Raw genomic sequence first — 19,594 nt, forward strand, 5'->3', positions numbered from 1 at the left:
AGACCCCAAGAATTGTCCTCTATCATCAGGGCTAGGAGATGCAAGGAAGAGTTAAAATCCTGGCTACGTAAGTCAGCATCTCCATCTGAGCCTGGTGAGACCTGACCGAGGGCCCTGTGAGACTTTCAGATCCGCGGGGAAGCCACGCTGTCCGGGATACTTTGAGTTTCTGATCTGTTTCCCACGGTCTGCCACATAGGAGTGTCCTCCGTATTTGGCAGTGGAGTGATAAGGATACAGAGAGATCCTGTGTGTGGGAGAGGAAGGGGTGTAAGAGAACGCATCAGAACGCCTCAGAGGTCCAGGAGAACTCCGTCTCCGGGCCTCTTCCTCGAAGTTGCAAACCTGGGTCTGTATCAGCAGGCAGGGCGGGAGGGGGTGGGGGGACGCCTCACTGCGTGCGCTCCCCGAGGCTGCTGTGACAATGGTAAGAAGATGGACCAGTGAACGGGAAACATGACGTGAGGGGGTCTTACTTTTGCAGCTCGCTGCCCAGGGCTGGTAGCCATAGTAGCCAGTGATGCGCAGGATCCGCTCCTCGATGGACGTGAGCCCCACGGGCCCGCTGGTGAGATCCTCCACGGAGCGCGACCATTTCAGATCCTCCTTAATCGCCTCGTCCACCACCAAGTACTTGAGCTGCCGGAGCTGGGGGCTGATGTCGGACAGTCTCCGGGGGCTGACGTCCGGTGACCTCCTCATGCCACTGCGGTCGCAGGCGCCACGGGCAGGTGGGTGGGCAGGGGGAGCATGGACAGAGAGGAGGGGATTCGTGAGGAGCAGATCCCAGGGCGAGAGCAAGAGCGCGGCCGGGGCCCTCCGGGGGCGAGCGCCGCGGCAGAGCCCGCGCTGCTCCCTTCCCGCCGCCACTCACCCACTTCCCCGGGCAGCTGTCCCCAGTGCCCTATCCTGGGCGTCTCGGGGCAGTGCGGGTTGGGGCGAGTGGCGAGGGAAAGAATGACTGAAACTTCCCGAGCAGCTCCACCGCGCGCGCCGCCCTTCCCCGAGCCTCAGACTGCCCAATGTCCCAGCTGCAAAGGGCTACCCCGGCGCTCCGGCCTCCCGCCCGCCGGCTCGCTCACCCACGCCCGGGGCGCTACTCACACGGCAATGCTCTTGCCCCTGGGTGCGCCGCTGGGAAACTCTCGAATCCCCATAGGCAAAGACAGAGTGGGACCGGCAGCTCCCAGACTTGAGGCGGAGGGGCCGCGGGCCGGAGCTCCCTGCAGCCGCTAGCCGGGGAAGACTGGAGTGCGCTGCCCACCGAGGGTCTGCGCCGCGCCGGCCGCCCCGGGCCGCTTTGTGCGCGCCCGCGCGGTCTGTACCCGAGCGCCTCCGCGGCGTGCGGCACGATGCAGGCGCGGCGGTTCAGCCCGTTGACTCCAGGCCGGCCCGCGCGCTCGCCGCAACGACCCGGCAGCCGAGGCAGCGCCGCGCCCCACGCCCGTCACCGTCGCCGCCGCCCTAGCACACCGCAGGCGTGAGTCTCGCCGCGACCGGGAGAGCCCTCCCAGCTGTGCGCTCTCGAGGCACCTGGTCGGGCGGGGAGGCGTCGGGTCGGGGCGCACAGGGGCCAGGCGGGGGCGCTGCTGCCCACTTCCCGCCTCCCGGGCGTGCGCTCCGCCCCGGAGCCCGCACCTCGCGCCCGCGCTCCGCCTGGAAGCCTTGGGGCACCGGACGCGCTCCTCCACCCTTCTCTTTTGACTCAAACCCTGCTGCTCCCAGTTCAGTACTTTTCTCTCTCTCTCTCACACACACACACACACTCTCTCTCTCTATGTATATGTCTGTCTCTCTCTTTCTCTAAATTAGCAAAACTACTTGGAAAGAAAGAAACCTGGTTCCATGCTCAGCATGCCAAGTGAATAAATGGCGTTTCATAGCAACGCTGAGACACAAAATGTATTATCTATTACGCTGTGGGGATCTCTCAGTCAGACCTGGTCCTCAGAGAGCTTACTTTCCCACTGATGATGCAATTACGAAATCAGTTATCTCTTCATAGATTTCCATTTTAAAAGCTTCTCATCTGTTTCCTTACCACCCCACTGCCCCCGACGGCCGAAAGGCATTCTCTTCAGACTACCTAATCACCTTTCATAATATTATTTTTCATCGGGGCAAATTTAGAAAAGATAGAAGTATGTGGAGAAGAAAATATCCATTATCCAGCCAAAAATGACGACTTTCAATTATGAACGTATTCTCTTCCAGGCTTTTTTCCAATGCAAAATACAGTTGTCACAAAAATCGGAATGAAATTGTACACACTACTTTATGTACTGCTTTTTTATATTAAAATCATATTGTATAGCAGCAAACTATGAATAGAGGGGAACTTTCTCAACTTGAAAAAGAACATTTACAAAAGCGTACAGCTAACACCATGCTTAATGGTGAGAAACTAGAAGCTTTCCTGTTAAAATAAGGAACAGGGCAAGTATGTCTCTACTCAGCAATCCTTTTCAGCATCATACTGAAAGTCCCAGCTAATGAAATTAGACAAGAAAAGGAAATTAAAAGTATACGTATTGTGAAGGAAAAGGTAAAAGAAAACTGTCTTTGCAGCTGACATGACTGTTGATGTAGAAAAATTTCAATTGACAAAAAAACTCTCCTGTTACTAATAAGCAATTATGGTAAGATTGAAGGATACAAAATTAATGTACAAAAGTCAACTGCTTTTCTATATACTAGCAACGAACAATGGGAATTTGAAATTAAAACCACAATACTATTTATATTAGCACACCACTCAAATGAAATATTTAGGTACAAATCTAATAAATATGTACAATATCTATATGAGAAAAACTACAAAACTGTGATGAAAGAAATCAAAGAACTAAATAGAGAGATATTTTATGTTCATGGATGGAAAAATTTAATATTGTTAAGATGTCAGTTCTTCCCAACTTCATCTATAGATTCAAAGTAATTCCAATCAGAATCCCAGGAGGTTATTTTGTGAATATCACAAACTGATTCTCAAGTTCATATGAAAAGGCAAAAGACCCATAATAGCCAACACAATATTAAAGGAGAAGAACAAATTCTGAGGACTGACATTGCCCAACTTCAAGACTTACTATAGTTACGGTAATCAAGACAGTGTGGTATTGGTGAAAGAGCAGACAAATAGATTAATGGAACAGAATAGAGAGGCCAAGATAGACCCACACATAGAGTCAAGTGATCTTTGACAAAGGAGCAAAAGAAATCTAATGGAGAAAAGATCACCTTTTCAACAAATGGTGCTAGAACAACTAGACATCCAATCACAAAAAAAAAAGAAAGAAAGAGAAAAAAAGAAAAGAAGCTGGATACATAGATACAGACCTTACACCTTTCACAAAAATTAACTCAAAATAGATCATAGACCTAAATATAAAATGCAAAACTATAAAACTCTTAGAAGATAAAAAGGAGAAAACCTAGGTGACCTTGGGTTTGTAAATGACATCTTAGATACAACATCAAAGGCATGATCCATGAAAGTAAAAATTGGTATTGGACTTCGTTAAGATTAATAACTTCTGCTCTACAAAAGACACTGTTAAAACAATGGGAAGAAAAGCTACAGACCAATAGAAAGTACGTCAAATCATATACATGATTAAGAACTGTTATAAAAAATAAGAATAATTAGAACTCAACAATAAGAAAATGATCCCAATTAAAAAATTAGCAAAACAGCTGAACAAACATATCAATAGAGATGATATACAGATGGTAAATCAGCACATGAAAAGATGCTCCACATCATACATCATTAGGGAATTCCAAATTAAGACAAAAAAGATGTATTGCTATACACCTACTAGAATGAATAAAATCCCAAACGCTGACAACATCAAATGCTGGCAGGATGTGGAACAGCAAGAAGTCTCTCATTCATTGCTGGTGGGAATGCAAAATGGTACAGCACTTTGGTAGACAGTTTGAGTTTCTTACAAAATTAATCATACTGTTACCATGCAACCCATCAGTCATGCTCCTTGATATTTACCTGGATGAGTTCAAAACTTAAGTCCCCACAAAAATCTGCACACAAATGTTTATAGGAACTTTTTTCATAATTGCCAAGATGTCCTTCAGTAGCTGAATGAATAAACATACTGTGGTACATCCATACAAAAGAATATTCCATTCAGTGATAAAATGAGCTATCAAGCTGCAAAAAGACATGAAGGAAATTGAAAACATATTGCTAAGTGAAAGAAACCGGTCTGAGAGAGGCAAAACTATGGAGATAGTTTAAAGATCACTGGTTCCCAATGACTGGGGAGAGGATGGGATGAACAGGCAGAACACAGAGGATTTTTAGGGCAGTGGGTTGATTTTGTATAGTACTGTAATGGTAGATATATATCATTATACATATGTCAAAACTCAGTGGATGCACAACCCTAAGAGTCAACCCCAATGTAAACTATAGACTTTGGGTGATAGTGATGTGTCAATGTTGGCTCATTATTTGTAACGAATGTACCACTGGTGCAGGATGTTGACGTGGGTGGAGAGAAGCGGTGGTGTGTGACAGGGGAAAGGTATTTAAAAACTTTCTGTACTTTCTCCTCAAATTTGCTGTGAACCTGAAATTGTTCTTAAAAAAAAGTCTATTTTAAAAACTTCATTATGCTGCTTTTCTATGTCACTATGTTCTTCTAAAATATTTTCCAGTTTTATTAAGGTTAAGTGACAAATAGAAATTATATATGCTTACAGTGTAAAACATGATGTTTTGATATATGGATACACTGTAAAATGATTAAATCAAACTAATTATCATATCTGACACACCAAATACTTAACATTTTTTAGGAGAACATGTAAGATTTACTCTGTGAGCAGTTTTCAAGTATACATACATTATTGTTAACTATACTCACCACGCTGTATGTTAGAACCCTAGATCTTATTCACCCTGTCTAACTGAAACCTTGCACACTTTGACCAACATCTTCCCATTCCTCCCCATAGTCACAGCTTCTAGCAATCACCATTCTGCTCTCCGCTTCTATGAGTTCAACTTTTTAAAATGTTCCACTTGTAAGTGAGATCATGTGGTATTTGTCTTTCCATACCTGGCTTACTTTACTTAGCACAATGTCCTTCAGGCTTATCCATGTTATTGCAAATGACGGGATTGTCTTTTCTTTTTGAGGCTGAAGAGTATTTCATTGCATGTGTGTGTATAAATATATGTGTATATATAATATTTTATTTATCTATTCATCCATCAATTGACACTTAGGATGATTTCATAACTTGACTATTGTGAACAGTGCTGCAATAAACATAGGAGTGCAGATATCTCTTTGATATACTGATTTCATTTCCTGTGGATATATTCCCAGAAATTGGTTTGCTGGATCATATGGTAGTTCTATTTTTAGTTTTCTCAGTTACCTGCATACATTTTCCCATAATGGCTGTATTAATTTACATTCCCACCAACAGTTTATAAGAGTTCCCTTCTCTCCATAGCCTCACCAATACTTGTTTTATTTTGTCTTTTTGAAGAAAGCCATTTAAAAAGGTGTAAGGTGATATTTCGTTGTCATTTTAATATGCATTTCTCTTATAATTACTGACATTGAGCATTTTTTCATATACCTTTTGGCCATTTGTGTGTCTTCTTTTGAGAAATGTCTATTCCTGTCCTTTGTCCATTTTTTAATTGGGTTATTTGTTTTGTTGCTACTGAGTTTTTGTGTTCCTTATGTATTTTGGTGATTAACCTCTTATCAGATATATGGTTTATAAGCATCTTCCTTCATTCCTTATGTTGTCTCTTCACTCTGTTGATTATTTCCTTTGGTGGGCAGAAACTTTTCAGTGTGATGCAATCCTATTTATCTATTTTTGCTTTTGTTGAGTGTGCTTTGGGGTTCATATCCAAAAAATTGTGAAGAGTCAATTTTTTTTAAAAAAAAGCAAAATTGACAAACCTTTAGCTAGACAAACTAGAAAAAAGAGAGAAGACTCAAATAAATCAGAACTGAAAAAGGAAATATTGCAACTGATACCACAGAAATACGAAGTATCTTAAGAAACTACTATGAACAACTATACACCAACAAACTGGATAACCTAGAAAAAAATGGATAAATTCCTAGAAACATACAACTACCCAGACTAACTAATGAAGACATAGAAAATCTGAATAGACCTATAATTAGTAAGAAGATTGAACCAGTAATTAAAATCCTCCCAAGAAAGAAAAGCCCAGGACCTAATGGCTTCACTGATGAATTCTAAAAAACATTTAAGAATGAGTTAATATCAGTCCTTCTCAAACTTTTCCAAAAAATTGAAGAGAAGGGAAGACTTTCCAATTTATTTTAAGAAGCCAGCTTACCATAATACTGAAGCCAGAGAAGAAGGCTACAAAAAAGGAAAACTATAGACCAATATCCCTGATGAACGTAGATGCAAAAGTCCTAAACAAAATACTGGCAAACCAAATTCAACAGCATATTAAAGGGATCATACACCATGATCAAGTGGGATTTATCCCTGGGACGCAGGAATTGATTAATATACACAAATCAATGTAATATACCACATCAATAGAGCGAAGGATAAAAAACCACATGATCATCTTATTAAATGTAGAAAAAACACTTGACAAAATTCAATATCCTTCCATGATAAAAGCTCTCAACAAATTAGGCATAAAAGGAATATATCTCAACATAATAAAATCCATGTATAAAAACCCACAGCTAACATTATACTCAATGATGAAAAGTTAAAAATGTTTCCTCTAAGGTTTGGAAAAAGACAAAGATGTCACTCTCATCACTTTTATTCAATATAGTACTAGAAGTCCTAGTGAGATCAACCGGACAAGAAAAGAAATAAAAGAAATCCATATTGGAAAGAATGAAGTAAAATTGTCTTTTTTTGGCAGATGACATTATCATATATATATATATATATATATATATATATATGATATATATCACCCTAAAATCTCCAACAAAAAAAACTGTTAGAATAAATGAATTCAATAAAGTTACAGGATACAAAATCAAAATACAAAAATCAATTGCTTTCCTATACACTATACACTATCTACAAAGATCTGAAAAAATATTTCAAGAAATAAATCCTATTTATAATAGCTACCAAAAAATTTAAAATTTTAGGAGTAAATTTAACCAAAGAGGTAAAACATTTGTTCACTGATTTTAAAACATTGATGAAAGAAATTTAAGGTGACACAAATAAATGGAAATATATCCCATGTTCATGGATTGGAAGATTAGTATTGTTAAAATGTCTATATCACCCCAAGTTATCCACAGATTCAATGCAATCCCTATCAAAATTCCAATGCCATTTTTTTACATAAATAGAAAAACAATCTTGAAATTTGTGTGGAACCCTGTAAGACCCTGAATAGCCAAAGCAATCTTGAGCAAAAACAATGAAGGTGGAAGCATCACACTACATGATTTCAAAATGCACTGCAAAGCTATAGTAATCAAAACAGCATGTTACTGCCATGAAAACAGACCTATACCCTACTGGAACAAAAGTGAGAGCCCAGAGATAAATTCACACATTTAGTTAAATGATCTTTGGCAAAGGTGCTAAGAACATACAATGGGGAAAGGAAAGTCTCTTTAATAAATAGTATTGGGAAAACTGGATAACCACATGCAGAAGAATGACATTTGACCCTTATTTCAAACCATATACAAAAATCAACTCAAGATGGATTGAAGACTTAAACATAAGACCTGATACTATCAAACTCATAAAGAAAGCACAGGGAGAAATCTTGACATTGTTCTGGGCAGTAATTTTTTGGATAAAATATTATTCTCACTTGCTGTATTGTTATTGTATAGCTGTTATAATAATAAAAACTACAAAGCCATTATTTTAAAAGTAACAAGTAATATCTGGGTGTATAAATTAAAAATAAGATCCTTCATAATTCTACATAAATTTGACTCTTCTTTTTGTGAGATCCTTAGAAACAAGGTGCTCTCTCTCCCTCTTTCTGTGTGTGTGTGAATGCATGTGCACTTTTGTGTGTGCCAGAAAGCTTTTAATCCCTCTTTCTGAGACTGTAGGACAAAACTCCTTTTTTCCTTATACCTGAAGTATTTCATCTTAAGCTAGTCTTGAACTACTACAAAGAACACCTCATCAAATGTTTCTCAGAGCATCCTTAGGGGATCATTGAGCACAACCCGACATGAGATCACTCATGACAGTTGTTTAAATGCTAATTCTGAATCATCACCTCTCATAGTTGGCATGGGAGTTGTAAATTTCACTGAATTCCCCAGACAAACTTTATGCACACTAATGTTTGAGAACCACTAATGTAAACAATGACCGAAGTTTTGTTAGCTCAAAATCCTCCCCTTGCTTTTAAAATCACGTTGGGTAAACTAAGGGTAAGATTCAGGCATAACCAGAATATAGGCCTCTCCCCATTTAATCACCACATTCTCTCTCTTAGGCTGCTCTAACTCTGGGTAAGGTCTTTAACCTTTCTATCAGTTCCCTCATCAATATAAAAGGGAAGACCTTGTAAGACTGTTGTAAAGATACAATGCATTAATATATGTCAAGTGCTTAGCACATGCCCCGTACTCAACAGATCTGAGCTAATATAATTAGCAGTGCAGCTAAAGGTTGACTTCGGCTTTTTGACAGCCACATGAAACTGTTGACTCATACCCAAGTTTCATGTTGACTAAAATCCCTATTTAATTTTTACATGTGCAGTTGCTAAGCCACATCACTCTCCTCTCCCTTTTAAAAAGTCAATAGCTTGGGGTTTGGAATCAAATACAATGGCTTAAATACTGGCTTCTCCACTCACCAGCTGGACAAACTGGGAAAGGTATTGAACTCCTCCAATCCTCATTTTTCGCATCAATCTCAAATAGTTATTATAAAGATTAAATGAATTGAACAATTAAGAAGTTAGCACAGCGCAGAGCCTGAGTTTAGTGCTCAGTAAATATTGCAATGATTATTATCAGTAAATATTGCAATGATTATTATTGTCACTTCTATAACGTTTCCACTTGTCAAATGTAGCAATTTCCATAACATCTCAGGAAGTTTCTGGATCTGGACTTTGTCAGCCATTGCAATTACTGCTGCTGCTCCCACCAAGTGCTACAGGGGAACCTCTTTTATCTCCTTACCCCTCGGTACCCTCACCTCTCCAGACAGTTCTCTTTATGGCTATAACTCTCAAGTTAAATACTTTGGCTTGGACCATGTGATACCAGGTGTGCATTCACTAGTTGAGGCCAGCAAACCACTCTTCCAATCAGCTGTGGTCAGCCAGCATTATACCATAAATGCCACATTGCAGAACAGCTACCATAGGTTCTTCTATTATCCACATGTCAATTAACACCTAATGCTTTGCATTTTGGCACAGTGAATATCAGAAGTGGGCTCTCACTGGTGAAAATTTTGCTTTTTAAATGGTATCTATAAGTGTAAGAAATGAGTTTTCCTTGGGGAATTACAGATGTACATGGTGTGTGGATTGGATACAATATTTCAGAGACCCTCTCCATCAGGTTACCCAGGATTTAACTTCTATTCCTAGGGATAGTACCCAAAATTTGCCATCGTTTTTCCAGCCAACATTTATATATTTTTAGTTGCCTGATGCCAACTCTAAGAGTAGTAGAGCAGGACGCAGTGGCTCACACCTATAATTCCAGCAGTTTGGGAAGCTGAAGTGGGTGGACCACCTGAGGTCAGGAGTTTGAGACTAGCCTGACAACTATGGAGAAACCCGTCTTTACTAAAAATACAAAAATTAGCTGGGCATGGTGGTGCGTGCTTGTAATCCCAGCTACTTGGGAGGCTGAGGCAGGAGAATCGCTTGAACCTGGGAGGCGGAGGTTGCAGTGAGCCGAGATCATCGTGCCACTGCACTCCAACCTGGGCAAAGAATCCTGCTCTAGAATATTGTTGCTTCTGAGTGAGCTTTTTATGTTTTTTTGTGGTTAGAGGGTCTATAAGAACAGAATGCTGCCCTTTGTGTGGCCTACGAAACAGGCCATATAAACATTTTTCTGAACACTTGCCAGTAAATGCTGTTTGTTTAATAACTGTGCATGTGTGGTACAATTTGGTGTAACTTGATTTTATTATAACCTGTAGACATTATGGGTGCCTCAAGAATATCAACAAGATCTTGAGACCAGCTCTGCCTGGGATATTCAGAATCCTCAGAATCACAAAGCAGAAATTCTCTATGCTCCTGGTTCTTAAAGTTTATAGTTCTCCAGAATCACCTCAGATGCTACTTCAAAATGCAGGCTCTCATATCCTATCCAATTATAGGGAAGGTTCCCCCCTCCAAGTAGGCCTGATAAGCTAAATTTTAATAGGCAACCTGATGAGGCTGATGTAGATAACTAGTGAATGACACCCCTTAGAGAAAGGAGTGTCTCAAAACCATGTGGAAGCATTTTTACACACTAATTTCAGACTGCTCTTCAGATCCCTCAGTAAGAAACTTCTATATATGGACTGCAATTAAGCATTTTTCAAAGAGCTTCTCTGTGGTTCTTTTAACATATTCGCCATAGTTATGTTAAAGTTCTTATCTGTTAGCTCTAATATGGAGGTCATATGTGAATATGCTTCTATTGTCTATTTTTCTTTGATTTTTGGTCATATTTTCTTGCTTATTTGCATGTCTAGTAATTTTTTCCTATTCTAGATGTTTTGATTTGAAACACTGTAGAGCCTTCAGATGATTGTATTCCCCAGAAGAGAATATTTTCTTCTTCTGTTAATCAGGTAGCATGACAAATAGATCATCTTAACCTAATCAGACAGTAAACTGGCTTGAGGTTTAATTGCAGTTTTAGTAAGGTTCTAGCTCTACTTTTCCCTTTTTCTTTGTGCATTGTCCTCCTAGGGCTTTCACAGCAAGAAATCTATCTCTGGGCTTCAGAGATCCCCAACCCAGGTCTCCAGCCACCTATCTTTATAGCTTTAAAAATCGCTAAATAGCTTAAGAGAGAGACTGTTGGCATTTTTTAGTCAGGCCCTCTCTTGGTGAGTCTTTGTTGCTTAATCACCACTAAGATATGGCTTCTTCTGTCTTTAGAAGTTTTGACCTACTTCTTCCACCTCTCATCCAACCCCAGAACTTAGTAAATATTCCATGGGGAAAACTTGGGGCCCTTTAAGTTTCTAATTTATTCCCCAGCTCTGTTTAATCACTGAAACCCTCACTAATTTCACTGATCTTAGGAAAAGGCCCTCTTCCAGGGTCTTTTTCAACTTTTGGCTTGCACTCCAAATTGGCAAGTGCTCCCAGGTATAAAACAAACCAACAAAAAACAAACAAATGGCTGTTGGCAACCATCAGCTCACCTTAGAATAGAATTAATTCTCTAGATTATTAATTCACCTAATACATGTTCCTTCCACAGCTTTCTGATGTCTTTAAAAATATATAATGGCTTTTCTAATTGTTGGCACTCCAAAATTTGATACATCCTATCTGCATGTAGATATATTCCTGCTACACAATTTTATATATGTTTATCTATTTTTCTTTTTCAAAACATCTGTGTAATTATATCAAAGCTAACACATTTATCAGGATATATTCAGAAATGTAACATGTAAAGATGCTTTTCCCCTTCTGTCTTCCCTATGGTTCCTGGGTTAATTTGAAGGAAAGGGGTCAAGGATAGAAATGATCATGCACTGGCTTCATTTTGCTTAGCTGGCACTGTATTCACTTTTGATTGATTTCAGTTCTGAGACGAGGGTTTCAACAGCAACCAGTCAATATATCTGTATCCTCTGTCTAAAGGAATTATACTCACTGCCTGAATGAAGTTATGTGCTTTTCATTTTCTTCCCATAATAAAACCTCAATGAGTAAATTTCTTCCAATGAGTCCTGGGTTGAAAGCCAAGCTGATCATATGCTACTTTCAAATAAGGAATAAATTCTGCGTATATGTTTCTATAGCTTACAGTCAGCCCTCTATATTTCCGAGTTCTACATTGTTGGAGTCAACCAGCCTCAGACAAAAACTATTTGGAAAAAACACAATACAAAAGAATACAAATTTAAAAATCAGCACATAACATACAATATACCCAGAAAACAAACCTGCACATGTACCCCCCAAATCTAAAATAAAAGTTGAAATTATAAAAATCAAAATAAAAACAACAAAAAACCCCAGTACATTATAACAACTGTTTACACAGCATTTACATTGCATTAGGTATTATAAGTAATCTATGGATGATTTAAAATATTCAGGAGAATGTGTGTAGTTTATATGCAAATTATTTGAGCAGACATGAGCGTCTGCAGATTTTGGTGGGGTTGGGGGATAAAAGGGTTGTCCTGGAATCAATTCCCCATGGATAATAACTGTATTTTTTAAATCACCAAATGAAAGTTTAACTCATTAACTTTTAAAAATAACTTTATTAAAAATGTGTTTTTTGACATGAGAATGATTTATTTTTTACAAAAGGTCCAAGTTTCCTGAAATATTTAGGATATTTACATATACGTCTGTTTTTAAATTAATTAAATAAAAATGTATTGAGTACATGCTGTGTGCTAGGTTCTAAGATGGAGGCTAGTAAGACAAATAAGACAGTCATTTTCTGCCCTTAACAAACCCACAACGTAATAAATAAACAGACAAACAATTGCAACGTAGTGCAACATGGGCCATGGTGGATGCATGCAAATGACACTAGGGAAGCATGCAGGAGGGATTTACAAGTCAGTACTAGAGAAAGAATAAAGAAGATGGGGCACCAGAGAGATGTCAGATAAGGCTTCCTAGATTAGATGACTGACATGGTTTGGCTCTGTGTCCCCACACAAATCTCATGTCGAATTGTAATCCCCATGTGTCAAGGGAGGGACCTGGTGGAAGGCAACTGGATCATGGGGGTGGACTTCCCCCATGCTGTTCTCATAACAGTGAGTGAGTTCTCATCTGATGGCTTAAAGGTGTGACACCTCCCCCCTCACTCTCTCTCGCTCTCCTGTTGCCCTGTGAAGAAGCTGCTTGCTTCCCCTTCACCTTCTACCATGACTGTAAGTTTCCTGAGGCCTCCCAGTCATGCTTCCTGTGTAGCCTGCAGAACTGTGAGTCAATTAAACCTCATTTCTTCACAAATCACCCAGTCTCATGTAGTTATTTATAGCAGCATGAAAATGGACTAATACAATGACACAAATTAGTTTTGAAAAATAAATAGAAATTAGCCAGGAAAACAAGAAGAAGGAGTTAAAGAAGGAAAAAGCAATAGGTGCAAAGGCCTGGAGGTGTAAGACAGCAACCTATTTAGAGGGTACAGTATGGATGGGGAGGCTGTAATAGGTGGAGAGTGGAGAAGCCACAAAGAGCTTTGTAAATAAAGCCACCATTATTACTTCTTGGAATACTGAAGTAGAATCCTAACTGGCTCCTTCCCACATCCACTCCCTCTACCTCCTTTGCCAGAGCAATCCTTGCAAAGGCCATTTGATCATGTCACTTTCCCATGTAAAGCTCTTTCAGTGGTATCTCATTTATTTAAGCAAGAGACCTGTATTTGTCCCCTCTCATGCTGTTGATAAAGACATACCCAAGACTGGGTAATTTATAAAGGAAAGATGTTTAATTGACTCACAGTCCCACAGGGCTAGGGAGGCCTCAGTAAATTTACAATCATGGTGATAGGGGAAGCAAACAAATCCTTCTTCACACAATGGCAAGAAGAAGTACCAAGCAAAGGGGGAAAAGTTCTTTATAAAACCATCAGATCTCATGAGAACTCACTCACTATCATGAGAATAGCAGCATGGGTGTTACCATCCCTGTGATTCAATTACCTCCCACCGGGTCCCTCCCAGGACATGTGGGGATTATGAGAGCTACAATTCATGAAATTTGGGTGGGGACACAGCCAAACCATATCATTCTGCCCTGGCCCCTCCCAAATATCATGTTCTCACACTTCAAAACACAATCATGCCTTCCCAACAGTCACCCAAAGTCTTAATTCATTCCAGCGTTAACCCAAAAGTCCAAGTCCAAAGTCCACCTGAGACAAGACAAGTCACTTCTGCTCATGAACCTGTAAAATCAAAAGCAAATCAGTTACTTTCTAGATACAATTGGGGGCATTGGGTAAAAACACCTATTCCAAATGGAAGAAATTGGCCAAAACAAAGGGGTTACAGGCTTCATGCAAGTCCAAAATCCAGTGGGGCAGTCAAATCTTAAAGCTCCGAAATGATCTCCTTTGATTCCATGTCTCACATTCAGGTCACACTGATGCAAGAGGTGGGCTCCCATGGCCTTGGGTAGCTCTGCCCCTGTAGCTTTGCAGGGTACAGCCCCCCTCCATGCTGCTTTCATGAGCTGGTGTTGAGTGCCTATGGCTTTTCCTGACACACGGTGCAAGCTGCAAGCTGTTAGTGGATCTATCATTCTGGGGTCTGCAGGATGATGGCCATCTTCTCACAGCTCCACCAGGCAGTGCCACAGTGGAGACTCTGTGCGGGGAGTCCAATTGCCCATTTCCCTTCTGCACTGCTCTAGCAGAGGTTCTCAATGAAGGCTCTGCCCCTGCAGCAGACTTCTGCCTGGACATCCAGGTGTTTCTATACATCCTCTGAAATCTAGGTGGTGGTTTCCAAACCTCAATTCTTGACTTCTGCATACCCACAGGCTTAACAATATGTGGAAGCTGCCAAGGCCTTGGGCTTGCATCCTCCGAAGCAATGGCCTGAGCTGTACATTGGCCCCTTTTAGCCATACATAGGACACAGGGCACTAAGTCCTAAGGCTGCACAGAGCAGCAGAGGGGCCCTGGGACCAGTCCAAAAATCATTTTTTCCCCCTAGGCCTCTGGGCCTGTGATGGGAGGGGCTGCTGTGAAGACCTCTGACATGCCCTGGAGACATTTTCCCCATTGTCTTGGTGATTAACATTTGGCTCCTCATTTGTTATGCTAATTTCTGCACTAGGCTTAAATTTATCCTCAGAAAATGAGTTTTTCTTTTCTGCTGTATCGTTGGGCTGCAAATTTTCCAAACTGTTATATTCTGCTTCCTCTTGAATGCTTTGCTGCTTAGAAATTTCTTCCACCAGTTACCCTAAATCATCTCACTTAAGTTCAAAGTTCCACAAATCTCTAGGGCAGGGGCAAAATGCCACCAATCTCTCTGCTAAAGCATAACAAGAGTCACCTCTGCTGCGGTTCCCAACAAGTTCCTCATCTCCCTCTGAGACACCTCAGCCTGGACTTCATTGTCCATATCATGATCAATATTTTGGTCAAACCATTCAACAAGTCTCTAGAAATTTCCAAACTTTTCCACATTTTCCTGTCTTCTTCTGAGTATCCAAACTGTTCCAATGTCTGCCTGTTACCCAGTTCCAGAGTCACTTCCACATTTTTGGATATCCTTATAGCAGCACCCCCACTCTCTGTGATACCAATTTACTGTATTGGTCTGTTCTCATGCTGCTAATAAAGACATACCTGAGACTGGGTAATTTATAAAGGAAAAAGCTTTAAGTGACTCACAATTACACAGGGCTGGGGAGGCCTCAGGAAACTTGCAATCATGGTAGAAGGGGAAGCAAACATGTCCTTCTTCACATGATGGCAGGAAGGAGAAGTGCTTAGCAAAAGGGGGAAAACCCCTTATAAAACCATCAGATCTCATGAGAACTCACCACTATCATGAGAACAGCAGCATGGGAGTAACTGCCCCCATGATTCAATTACCTCCCTTTGGGTCCCTCCCATGACTTGTGAGGATTATGGGAATTACAATTCAAGATGAGATTTGGGTGGGGACACAGCCAAACCATATCAAGACCCAATCCTTCTCCTGAGCTAAGGTCCATTAAACCCTTTTTCCTGTGTAAATTACCCAGTCTCGGGTATGTCTTTATCAGCAGCGTGAAAATGAACTGATACAAGATATATGCCCACACGTACTGCATTTTGTTTATTATGTCCCAATAAATGGCAGCCTCTTTTAATTTAGGCATCATGTTTTTCATCTTTTCTAACTCTTCCCATTCTCAATGACTAAGTAAATATTATTGGTGGATTAACCACTATCATGGAAAGAAAAGTAGATTTCTAATGTTGTACAATGTGCATTAGAAAACAAAGTCTTTACTCAGATTCTGCAAATATTTGACCAGATCAGTTAAGATCAATATCCTCAAATATGACTGTGACATAATTGTAGCAAAGACAATGCTACATGTTTCAAAGTATTCCTCTGTGTTGGCTACTGTATTATTCTGTTCTTACACTGCTAATAAAGATATACCAAGACTGAGTAATTTATAAAGAAAAATAGGTTTAATAAACTCACAGTTCCACATGACTGGGGAGGCCTCATAATCATGGTGGAAGGTGAATGAGGAGGAAAGTCATGTCTTACATGGCAGCAGGCAAGAGAGCTTGTGCAGGGGAACTCCCTTTTATAAAACCATCAGATATCATGAGACTTATTCACTATCATGAGAACAGCATGGAAAAAATCCGCCCTCATGATTCAATTACCTCCCACCTGGTCCCTCTCATGACACATGGGGATTATTACAATTCAAGGTGAGATTTGGGTGGGGACACAGAGCCAAACCATATTGGCTACTATCATCTGTGTTTGTTAAGGCATTACAAGAAAGAGATGAGTTCCAGACAGAATGCCAACTTGTAAGAGGAAAAGAGGAAAAGAAAAGAAACAGATACTGTCTAGAAATTCAGAGTCATGCAGGACTGATAAAGCCATTTGCTTCTAGACTCCAAAGAGTATGATATGAGACTTTGAAGGCTTTGAAAAATGCAACGTGAATCTTCCCAGTCCTACTAGCCTCAGTGTAGTTGCCTTTAAATTAAAAGGCAATAATTTTCGAAGAGAAAGCAAAGTAAGGCAGACATGAAAACTATGTCTAGCAAAAAAAATTGGGGCATAGTTGATGGCACATAGAACCAACTGGAAGCCAACAGATACATTTTTAAGAGAAATATATAGCCAAAGAAACATAAGTTCCAACTAAAAATGCCTTTGACTATTAGACACCTCATACTATGTTTGGGCTCTGACTTAGGACAGGAAGCAGACTGCAAAAGCTTTATAGATCTCATGGAGAGCATTCTCCTCAATGCTAATTTCTGTTGTAGCCAAGGAGGAAAACGGAAAAAAAAAAAAAACTTCCCAAAGGACTGAACCAAGAGTGATGGGGAAAAGTGGACAAGAGATTTCTTCTTAAAATCAGTAGCAGGATTTAGTTAAATAATTATGCCTATCCCGACAGTAGGGAGCCATTCCAAAGCCTTCTCTACAGAATTTCATCATGCTCTAGATCAGTGTTTTCTATCTATTCCCTTCCCTTTTCGCCAGGGAGTATTTGATGCTGGCATCTGTCATTATTCCATGATTATGTTTTGAGTGTGTATAAACAACCAGATAATTTTATGTTTTCTTAAAGATTGCTTTAAGAAGTCACATTTGAATCTAGGAAGAGGAAAATTAAAAACTTACATCACTGAGAGATCCTGGACTTTGAACTAGATACAATGATTCAATGAAATGCGGAGTTTTTGTCGTTGTTGTTAAGGGGAGGAATGAGCATATAAGCTCAAATAGTGATAAAATGAATATTTGGTCACTGTGGCAGATAATGCTTTATATTTTTCATCCTATTTCACCCATCTTATATACCCTAACCTGGGCATAAGATTACATGTCTGATCCTCCCTTAAAAGTGAAGCCATGAAATGCATTATTGACACTGGAACTTGTGTGGAAGTTATGTGTGCTACTTGCACACTTGTTCCCTGTGACTTCTTGAGAAATACTTTACATGCTCTTTCTGTTTCGACGCTGAGAATAATGAAGCCACTAGGAGGAAGGAACCTGGGTCCCTGAGTCTTCACCTGGAAGAGAGCTGCCTTGGAGAGCCACCTAATCAGGAAAAAACTCTTTGGATATTTCACGATAAAAAAGCAAAACTTTAATTGTGTTAAAATATAAAACTAAAACTTTTCATGGGTGGTAAGCCACTGGCATTTTCAAGTTTCTTTGTTGCTGCAGCATAAAAGCATTATCTAGCTCACCTTGAATAATACAATGTACTAGCACAAATTTTTTATGGTTCTCCTCTCACCTTTTACTTGGCTCTATGTTTCTGCTTATCTATATGGTTCATGCTTCTGGCATTTTTGTTGATTCACAGAAAACGAAAAAGAAAAAAAAGTTAATTCAGAAAAAAACAATCCTCTTGTATCTTTCCAACATTTTCCGGCACACTGAATACTATAAAAGCTGAAAGCTCTGTCCTCAAGGAATTACAAGGCAGCAGAAGACAAGACACAAACATAAATAATGAAAATAGAGGTGAAAAAAGTACAGGGTGCCTAAGTTTAACAGAAAGTTCTGTAAGAATTCAGAGGAAGAAGTGATTACTTTCTATATTGCAAATTAAGTGCAATAAATGTATGGCCCAAATTATTTAAAAAAATTCTTACTCTGCCCCTCCCTCCATTCCTAATAATTTATCACCTACACGTGCACTTTATCTGCTTTGTGAAATATCCACTTCATATTTTAAATTCTAAGCTGATTCCTGCCTGCCAGCATGTATCAAAATTTTCAACTCTTGTCAGTGTGTATGGGCTCTGGGAATTAAACCAATTTCAGTTTTAACCTGAACAGATATCAGTAGACACAGGAAACTAATTTCAAACAGAATGTCTACAAATAAATGTAAATTCTTTAAGCATCATACATCTTAGGGGAGGTGTTTGTGACTTTGCCCTCTACATGGACAGGTAACCAATATAAGATTCCTCACAATTAAATACATTAGGTTTTCGAGAAAAGACTTGAGTAGTCAGCTAATCCTGGGGTCTTTTTCAGTGAGAAATACTTTATGTGGCATCTGGCTTAAATACCTTAAGCACATGAATCACTTCCATTTTGAACTTTATTTAATGTTTGTTTGTTCCTTTCTAATAATGTTTCATTGATTCATTGAGGCAGGAATGTCATATGAGTGGAGAGAAATAACAAATCTCTGTATGGAGAAAGAGGAATGAGAGAAGGTACAGATATTTGTCCACAGCTCTTCTGTTGGAGAAAGGTGGAGTCAGACTTTGTGCCTCTTGCCCTTAGGCTCACTGTGATTTATCTTGTTTTGTTCTCCAATAGGTGCTGGAGAGTTACAACCACTCCATCATGATCACTCCGAGGCATTTCCCTCTCTTCAGTGATGCCGAAGCTTCTGTTTGGAGGAATTCCCATTTCTAGCTGTTTTGGCCCCGTGCCCTCCAGGACCTCCAAAGACTGCAGGGTAACTCAGTGAGTCAACACGTGCATTCAACATGTCAGTCTTTCCTTTGCTAAACTAATCTTTTAATCCCTTTGAGATGCTGCTGCCAAAAACTGTAATGTCTCCTGGAGTGAGCAGGGATGTATAAGCGCAAACACACACATGTACAATTTAGAATGTTATTTCAGGAAATTCACAGACATTCTGAAGATCACCTATGGACCTCAAATTAGGAATTCACGC

General features: G+C 40.0%; 1 protein-coding gene across 1 annotated transcript in view; it reads right to left on the reverse strand.

The window, feature by feature from the left end:
• The window catches only part of SLC35F3 (solute carrier family 35 member F3), a 424,298-nt gene extending 418,086 nt beyond the window's left edge, over nucleotides 1–6,212 (reverse strand). Inside the window, exons 1-2 of the mRNA XM_016941103.3 lie at nucleotides 1,105–6,212; nucleotides 477–706 (exon numbers count right to left, since the gene is read on the reverse strand). Coding sequence (XP_016796592.1) covers nucleotides 477–706; nucleotides 1,105–1,157 — 283 coding nt within the window. The 5' untranslated portion in view covers nucleotides 1,158–6,212. The remainder of the gene's footprint in view (nucleotides 1–476; nucleotides 707–1,104) is intronic.
• Nucleotides 6,213–19,594: the final 13,382 nt, after the last annotated feature.

Source organism: Pan troglodytes, chromosome 1 (assembly GCF_028858775.2).
Source record: "Pan troglodytes isolate AG18354 chromosome 1, NHGRI_mPanTro3-v2.0_pri, whole genome shotgun sequence".
NCBI classification, from domain to species: domain Eukaryota; kingdom Metazoa; phylum Chordata; class Mammalia; order Primates; family Hominidae; genus Pan; species Pan troglodytes.